General features: G+C 48.7%; 1 protein-coding gene across 1 annotated transcript; it reads left to right on the plus strand.

Moving 5' to 3' along the window:
• The first annotated feature begins 5,912 nt into the window (after positions 1–5,912).
• On the plus strand, positions 5,913–8,121 carry LOC100772451 (heterogeneous nuclear ribonucleoprotein M-like). The gene is given in 3 exon segments (XM_035442526.1): positions 5,913–6,548; positions 6,550–7,309; positions 7,312–8,121. Coding segments are annotated over 3 exon segments (2,091 nt in total). The 5' UTR covers positions 5,913–5,921; the 3' UTR covers positions 8,016–8,121.
• Positions 8,122–9,248: the final 1,127 nt, after the last annotated feature.

A 9,248-nucleotide genomic window follows, 5' to 3' on the forward strand; every position in this document is an offset into this window, starting at 1 on the left:
CAGAGAAGGCTGCTACACTACAGTCTGTATCCCCCTCAGGTAGCCCAGACTTAGGCTTAGCCACGTATTCACATTCTAACTGAAGGTGGGAACAACTATGTCATAACTTCTCTGTTGCTTGCTTAAAAGATAGTCACTGACCCGCAGTTTTCTCTTCACTTCCCAAGGCTGGAATAAGGGCTGTCAGGATTTCTTTTCATGCCCTATGATAAAATACTTTGGCAAAAGCAATTCGATGGAGCAAAGATTGATTCTGGCACACAGTCCATCAGGGTGGGGCAATCCAGGCAGCAGGAGCTTGACATAGTAGCTGACCGCAATGGCATCTAAAGGCAAGAGGCACAGAAGGATATGTCAGCTCTCCTTGTTATGCAGTCCAGGGCATGGTTCCAGCCACAGGAGGAGGTGTTTCCTCTACAGTTAACCTAAGATGATAACCTCAGGCAGACATCTCCTAGACAACTCAAGATCTCCCCAGGCAGACCAACCATTACAGGAACCCTGTAACAGTTCCACTCCATCTTGGTGGGTGAGGACTTCAGCCTGGTGTGTCAGAACATTAAGAGAAAGAATGTGTACCCGTAGTTTCATGTCTCACTCAGCCATCGTTAGAGAAGCTTCCTCTTGCAGTAGATGGGAACTAATACAGAAACATACAACTGGACAACTTGCACAAAGTGAGAGATTCTAGAACCCTAGGTCATAAATTGGATGTCTTCTTCAAAGCCCTCCCCTCAGGGCTCGGGGAGTTATGCCTAAAAAGAGGTAGAAATATCCACAGATCCTGAAGGGACAAATAAGCCCAAAGAAACGGTGGCCTCCTAACACAACAGGATTGGCACACACACGAGCTCACGGAGACTGTAGCAGCATGCACAGGGCATGCTGCACAGATTCAAGACAGATAGAATCTCAGCACTGGAAGGGGGAACTGGACATGGGCTCCTGTGCTGAGCAAGAGTCTATCTGCAGTTGATACCAGCTTGCAAAGGAAAAATTAGTTTTCACCAATGAAGTCTCACTAGGTATGTAAACCACTCACTCTTAAGGGAAGGCCCCATGCCCAGCGGTAGATACAAAGCGAAATCTATGGTATTTTTGTAGGCTTTTTGTCTCATTGCTTTGTTTGGGCATGTTTTGTCTTTTTACTCTATTGATTTCCAATTTAGTATTTTTGTGTTGGTTTGTGTGTATGAGAGAGATTCTGGTGGCTTGTTTGATTGGTTGGTTGGGTTTTTTGTTTGTTTGTTTCTAAAGAAAGAGAAGATGGGTCCTCTCAGCCTGGGCTGGCTGAAGACATCCACAGGCCCGGGTAGACAGACACCATCATGACAAGCACATACATGGTGGAGAAATGCTTACCACCTGGGGCCATGGTGATGTCCGGGCCTGGGCTGCTGCTGAGGGCCGAGTCTGGACCCCTGGTCCACAGCTGGCCTCTGTGTTGATATCTGTGGCCCATGTTCCTACCAAAGTCCACACAGATACCCCAGGATCTGGGTCTGGGCTGCCACCTGAGGCCATGTTGTTGTCTGAGGGATTTGCTGCCACAGGGGCCATTCTGATCTAAGTGGCCTGCACTTCCACCTAGTGCCATGGTGACATCTGGGCCCAAGCTATATCTGAGGGCCATGGCTGGGGTCCATGGCCCTACGGCAGTCAGGGTCTGTGTTGATGTCTCTGGCCCCTAATACTATTAAAGGTAGTGCAGGGTCTGGGCTGACCTGGAGCCATTTTGGTGTTCAAGAGCCATGCTGATCCAATGGCCTGCACTGCTGCCTCGGGCCATGGTGATATATGGGCCTAGGCTGCTGCCAAGGACCATGTTTGGGTCCATGGTCTTACTGCAGCCAGTATCTGTGCTATTGTCCATGGCCTATGTTGCCACCAAAGGCTACATGATTGCCCTGGGTCTGGGCCATCACCTGTGGCCATGTTGGTGTCCAAGAGCCATGTCTATCTGAGTGGCCTGTGTTGCTACCAAAGGCCACATGAATACCCAAAATCTGGGCCACCACTTGTAGCCATATGGGTATCCAAGGGTCATACCGACACCAGGGCCATACAGATCTGAGTGACCTGTGCTGCTACCTGGTGCCATGGTGGCATCCAGACATGAGCTGGTCCCAAGGGCCATGTCTGGGTTTGTGGCTCTACATAGACCAGGGTCTGATTTGATGACCGTTGTTCATGTTACCACCAAGAGCCATGAGGATACCTGGGCTCTGGTCAGCCACATGAGATGATATTGGTGTCCTAGAGTCATGCTACCACTGGGGCCATTGCCACTGGGGCCATGGTGACATCCAGGCCCAAGCATCTGCCAAGAGCCATGTCTGAGTCTGTGACCCTGGTGTGGCTGAAGTCTGTGCTGATCTCCATAGCCCAAGATACCACAGCGGACCAAAGGCATCATGCATGTTGAAATCCAAGGGCCTTGCTGAACCAGCACTTCCCTATGCTGTGGCTGGGTGAGTTGGCCCTGCCCCCAAATGGGATAGATAGCTGACTCTGCCCCTCCCCAGAGGCTCCAGTGGCTGAGACTAACCAAATCAGCTCCCGCACAGACCCACATCCAGGGCTTTGAGTTGGCCCACCCAGCATCTTCCCCATCTGTGCCTACCAGAGGTGAGGAGGGACTGGTCCTGTGGAACCATGGCCACTGCAGGATCTCCATGACTCGGGACAACAGCAGGATATCCAGGAGGAGTTTCAGTGAGGGTCCAGTGTCAACAGTGTGCCAGAAGCCAGAGACCTTGAACCTGACCAGTAACTCATTACAATGAACATTTGCAAGTAAAGCAGAGTGGACAAGACACACCGCAGCTCCTAATGTCACTAAGAGGAATGAAGAGGTGTTAGAGAGTCAGGAAAGATGGAGAAGCAAAAGTGGTTTTGTTTGTTTGTTTTGTTTTTAATTAATATTTTTCAATTTTCTTTTGGGGAGAATGCTATAGTGATGAGGGGTGGATACGGGAGCCTGGGAAGTGAGCTGCATTTGAGCATGGTGTGAAATTTCCAAAGAGTCAGTAGGAGAGAGAGAGAGAGGGAGAGAGAGAGAGAGAGAGAGAGAGAGAGAGAGAGAGAGAGAGAACAAAGGTGTGTAGTTAGGTGGGTGGGGAGGTGGGGAGGATCTGAAAGGAGTTGGATGTAGGGAAAGCTGTAGCCACGCCTTCTTAGGAGCTGGCTACAGGTGTGCCTGACCAGGCTTGTGAGGGCGTGGTCAGAGTGACATAGTGGGACTGCGTTTTCGGTTTCGGTTTCTCTTTTGCTTCTTGCGGTAGAGGCTGCTGCCACCGGCTGGCTAGATCGCTCTGTAAGTAAGGCTTTTCCCTATTAAATACCCTTATATTTCTACCTGACTCTGTATTGGTAATTTCCCACTATAGTTGGGGGAAGGGAGAAGTGTGATCAGAATATACCATATGAGAGAAAAGCTTTTCGATTATAAATAAGACTTAAAGGGACCAGACACTGGTAGTCAGAGGACTAAGGTCTAAAATCTTCATGGCAGACACTTAAGAAAGTTATGGTAGGATAAAATGCTGAATTAAAAAAATTAAATTTCATTATAAAGTCCAATAAAGGGGCTAAGTTGGCTCAGAATGTGTAAGTCATTTGCCACACAGGTGATGACACGAAGTCAGTCCCTGGATCCCATAAAGCTGTCTTCTAACCTCCATGTGCATGCAAGCACACACATGCACATGGTGCGCACACACACACACACACACACACACACACACACACACACACACACACAAAAACAGCAAAAAAGAGGAAGAACTTGGGAGGCCTAAGGTGAAGCACACCTTAAGCCCAACGTAAAGGAGACAGAGGCAGGTGATTCTCTACCCATTCCAGACTGCACTGATCCACACAGTGAGTTCTAGGCTATCCAGGGCTACATAGGGAAACCCAGCCTCAAAAATAAATAACAACAGATAGACAAACACAGTAAGTAATTTTCCCCCAAGCAAAAGCTTGTCCCCATGAATCCTAAACCTCCACATAAAACCCAGTGCTCTTATCATTAATAATTCTTATTTTGTTAAGAACAATTCCATGTGAAATAATTTGCAAGGTTTTACTTTGTAACTGATGAGCAAAAATTGTATTTGTTATATACAACATGAGATTTTGAAAATCCATATACATTGCACAGTGGTTTGCTGATAATTACCATGTTTTCTTCAAACAATTAGCATGTTTGTGATGAGAACACAGAAAATCCACTTGTAGCTATTTTCAAAATTTTGCATTTGTCAGAGGCCCTAGCACAAGCCATGCAGTGCACATTACTACTGGGGCTTGGGGCTTGACAGCAGGCATGGAGATGAGGCTCCCCGGGCACAGTCTATGGGAGCCACAGGGCGAGAGTGCTGGGGTTCAGTGAGATGTGCAGAAGTCCTCAGGTCTGCGCCAGTCTGCTTTTCTGGCCAAGTGCCTGTTGGAGGAAGGCCTGCTGGGGACTATAGCCAACTCAAAGAGGAACCACCAGCTGGTTCTAGAGATGCAGGCAAGCACAGTCCCCTCTGCTGAGGCTCCCATCTGTGGAGTCCTGTGAACATCCACAGCTGGGCCCCCATGGTGCCTCTCACTATTGACCTTTACCACTAGAAAAGAGACATTTCTAAGAATGAGTCAACAGAAAGCTCTTTTGTTAATCTAGCCTGTGCTGAAGCTTCCTCATTTAAAAATAAAGTGATATCACCTATTTCCTCTATCTCCACAGGTAGCTGATCATAGTGTTCATTTGGCTGAGCCAAAGGGCGCTGATACTCCATCAACCCTTTTTCTGAGTGATCCTGCAGTGTGCCTGGAATGTAAGTAACAGGTAACTTGGAGTGAAGTGAATCACCCTCCGTAATGAATGCGGGTGATTCATCCAATCAAGTGAAGGCCTGAAGAGAACAAAGATTGACCCTTGAACTAGAAAGAATCCTGCAGCAGATGCTCTGTAGACACAAAAGACAGCATCCCTGGTGCTGTGTTACATGGGAAGCCTTAAGGCTCTTGCCTGTCTCAGCACTGTGATTGTGATGATTTGTAGAGTGCGTTTAACCGGGGCTTATATATGCTCACAGCAGTAGTATTCACAATGGTCAAGAGGTGGAAACCAATGTTCATCAGCTGATAATGGATAACGAAATGCAGTGAATAAACAGTGTGTATAGCATGTAGTGCATAAATAAATAAGATAGGTAAAATGCAGAATATAAAACAGGACACTATTTGGGCTGGGCACGGTAGCACCTGTCCTCTCAGATCCACCCCATTCCAAACCCACCCACCTTTGTGTCCTCATTTTTAGTGCTGCCTATATTCTCTTAGGCTTGTGGCTACCCACTGGAGTGTGTTAGCCAATCAGAGACTGTATCCTTAAAGAAAGCTAACTCACCCCTTCCCATCATCTACCAATTACAAAGAGCTCCTTGGACAGGCATGGGACTTCACGCCACTGAGATTTGGTCTAGCTTGGGCTCGAAGGGTCTTGTGCACGCTGTCACAACCCCTGTGAGTTCACATGTGAACTGCCCTGTTGACTCCAGAAAACAGTTTCCTTATAGTCAGTCACTGTCTCTGGCTCTCATACTGTGTCCAAGAACATAAACCTTCAGTCTGGGGAGATGGAAAAGTTCTGTAGGCAGGTGGTAGCAGTGGTCACAAAACGATGAAATTCTATTGAATACCACAGAACTGTATGCATCCTAAATAGTACTAAGAGGGCACATTATTATGTATAGTTTGTTACCATTATATTTTAGGCCAGGTAGTGGTGATGCATGCCTTTAATCCCAGCACTTGTGAGGCAGTTTGAGGCCAGCCTGGTCTACAGAGTGAGTTCCAAGATAACCAAGGCTGCACAGAGACAGTTTTGGTAATGCAAGTTAGAATAGAAAGTGAGAGATGCGGAGAAAATGGCGGCAGGGGTCGAAGCGGCGGCCGAAGTGGCAGCGACAGAGCCCAAAATGGAGGAAGAGAGAGGCGCGCCCTGCGTGCCGAGCGGCAACGGAGCTCCAGGCCCGAAGGGTGAAGGAGAACGACCTACTCAGAATGAGAAGAGGAAGGAGAAAAACATAAAAAGAGGAGGCAATCGCTTTGAGCCGTATACCAATCCAACCAAAAGATACAGAGCCTTCATTACCAACATACCTTTTGATGTGAAATGGCAGTCCCTTAAAGACCTGGTTAAAGAAAAAGTTGGTGAGGTAACATACGTGGAGCTCTTAATGGACGCTGAAGGAAAGTCAAGGGGATGTGCTGTTGTTGAATTCAGGATGGAAGAGAGCATGAAAAAAGCTGCTGAAGTTTTAAACAAGCATAGTCTGAGTGGAAGACCACTGAAAGTCAAAGAAGATCCTGATGGTGAACATGCAAGGAGAGCAAGGCAAAAGGCTGGAAGACTTGGAAGCACAGTATTTGTAGCAAATCTGGATTATAAAGTTGGCTGGAAGAAACTGAAGGAAGTATTTAGTATGGCTGGTGTGGTGGTCCGAGCAGACTTTCTGGACGATAAAGATGGGAAAAGTCGTGGAATAGGCACTTGTAACTTTCGAACAGTCCATTGAAGCTGTCCAAGCTATATCTATGTTTAATGGCCAGCTGCTGTTTGATAGACCAATGCACGTCAAAATGGATGAGAGGGCCTTACCAAAGGGATTTTTCCCTCCTGAACGACCATAGCAACTTCCCCATGGACTTGGTGGTATTGGCATGGGGTTAGGACCTGGAGGACAGCCTACTGATGCCAACCACCTTAACAAAGGCATTGGAATGGGAAACCTAGGGCCTGCAGGAATGGGAATGGAAGGCATAGGATTTGGAATAAATAAAATTGGAGGCATGGAAGGACCCTTTGGTGGTGGTATGGAAAACATGGGGCGATTTGGATCTGGGATGAACATCGGCAGAATAAATGAAATCCTAAGTAATGCACTGAAGAGAGGAGAGATCATTGCAAAGCAGGGAGGAGGTGGAGCTGGAGGCAGTGTCCCAGGGACCGAGAGGATGGGCCCTGGCATTGACCTCATTGGCGGTGCTGGCATGGAGCACATGGGTGCAGGCCTAGGCCATGGCATGGATCGAGTGGGCTCTGAGATTGAGCATATGGGCCTGGTCATGGACCGCATGGGCTCAGTAGAGCGCATGGGCTCTGGCATTGACCGCATGGGCCCAATAGGTCTTGACCACATGGCCTCCAGTATTGAGCGCATGGGCCAGATCATGGAACGCATTGGCTCTGGCGTGGAGCGCATGGGTGCCGGCATGGGCTTCGGCTTGGAGCACATGGCCACGCCCATTGACCGAGTGGCCAAACCATTGAGCGCATGGGCTCTGGTGTAGAGCTTATGGGCCCTGCCGTAGAGCGTATGGGCCCTGCCATTGAGCGTATGGGCCTGAGCATGGATCGCATGGTGCCCACAGGCATGGGGGCCGGCCTGGAGCGCATGGGCCCTGTGATGGATCGTATGGCCACCGGCCTGGAGCGCATGGGCGCCAACAACCTGGAGAGCATGGGCCTGGAGCGCATGGGAGCCAACAGTCTGGAGCGCATGGGCCTGGAGCGAATAGGCGCCAACAGTCTGGAGCATATGGGCCTGGCCATGGGCCCAGCATTGGGCGCTGGCATTGAGCGAATGGGCCTGGCCATGGGTAGCGCTGGAGGTGCTAGCTTTGACAGAGCCATTGAGATGGAGCGGGGCAACTTTGGAGGAAGCTTCACAGGTTCCTTTGGCGGAGCTGGAGGCCATGCACCTGGAGTAGCCAGGAAGGCCTGCCAGATATTTGTGAGAAATCTCCCATTTGATTTTACATGGAAGATGCTAAAGGACAAATTCAACGAATGTGGCCACGTGCTGTACGCCGACATCAAGATCGAGAACGGAAAGTCCAAGGGGTACGGTGTGGTTAAATTTGAGTCTCCAGAGGTGGCTGAGAGAGCCTGCCGGATGATGAATGACATGAAGCTGAGTGGCCGAGAGATTGATGTTCGAATCGATAGAAATGCTTAAGCAGTTGCCTTTTTTAAACATCAATACCAGACCTCTGAATTTGTATTTTTTCTTGTTAACCATTTTAATTTGTTGGCTGGATGTATAAAGATGTTTAAAAAATTCAGTTGCTTTTTGGGGTAATTTGAATTAATTTTTTAATGAGTGGGGTTACATTTGATTGTTTGCATTGAGATTGCAATGTGCGCAATTTTTTTTTGTAGTTGTGGCATTGAAAGACCTCAGAAGAGGTACTTTCGTAGAAGGAGACCCGCACCCAGGAATCAGCGAGACCACGAACTTGGATGCAAAAGCAAGAGGCTTTATTGAAAACACGGGTACCCGGGCGACTTAGCTTCTGTTAGGCCAAGCGCCCCGAGCCAAGGGAGAGGGGTCCTTATATAGCAAAAAGCACAGTGCAGAAGCGAAAAGCATAGTTACAGGGATTCTATTGGACAATTTAATGAGGTACAGAGTTATTTTAGGTCAGCATATTCTCAAGGTCTGTATCTGGTACAACAGACCCAATTCCCCCCTCCGTGTCCAGATGGCTGACCTTGGGACGGAGGTTCCCCATCGGGCGGGGGCGCGGGGGCGGGGGGCGCCCTCTCTCCGCCTCGCGGGCTCCCCGCTCGGCCCCAGCCCCGGGGTGCGGCGCCAGGCGGGCGGGCCTGGGTCGCCCCTCCTGGGTGAACCTGCTTGGGAGGGAGCCAGCCGCCAGGCGTGTGGGTGCGCACGCGTACGGGAGTGTCACCGAGAGAGAGAACGAGCCAAGGGGCGGGGTCTTTCAGCATCTTGTTGCCATCGAATATGACTTTGATAATAAATAGCAGTTGCTGAAAAAAAAAAAGAATAGAAAGTGAATTAGGCAAAAACCTTTTGGACAGAACACATGGTATAATGAATATGAAAGCAACCACTATGAAAATGAAACTGTGTCTCAAACTGCCCATGCCCCCCAAATAATTATATTATGTGTATTGTACTACAATTCAAGGTAGGGAAGAAGGGAGAAAGAGTGGAGGGAGGGAGGGAGAGATGGAAGAACAGAAGGAAGTGAAGTTAGTGAGTTTATTAAGTACTTAGACAGAGAAGGACTTACAGGGAGAAAAAAAAAAAAACAGTACAGAGCCCCAAGACAAGGGTTTAGCCTTCTCCAGAGAATCACATTAGCTGTCCAACAGTGTGTGTGAGTGTGTGTGTGTGTGTGTGTGTGTGTGTGTGCGCGCACACACATACATAAACAATCATTTG

Source organism: Cricetulus griseus, chromosome 3 (assembly GCF_003668045.3).
Source record: "Cricetulus griseus strain 17A/GY chromosome 3, alternate assembly CriGri-PICRH-1.0, whole genome shotgun sequence".
Lineage (NCBI taxonomy): Eukaryota > Metazoa > Chordata > Mammalia > Rodentia > Cricetidae > Cricetulus > Cricetulus griseus.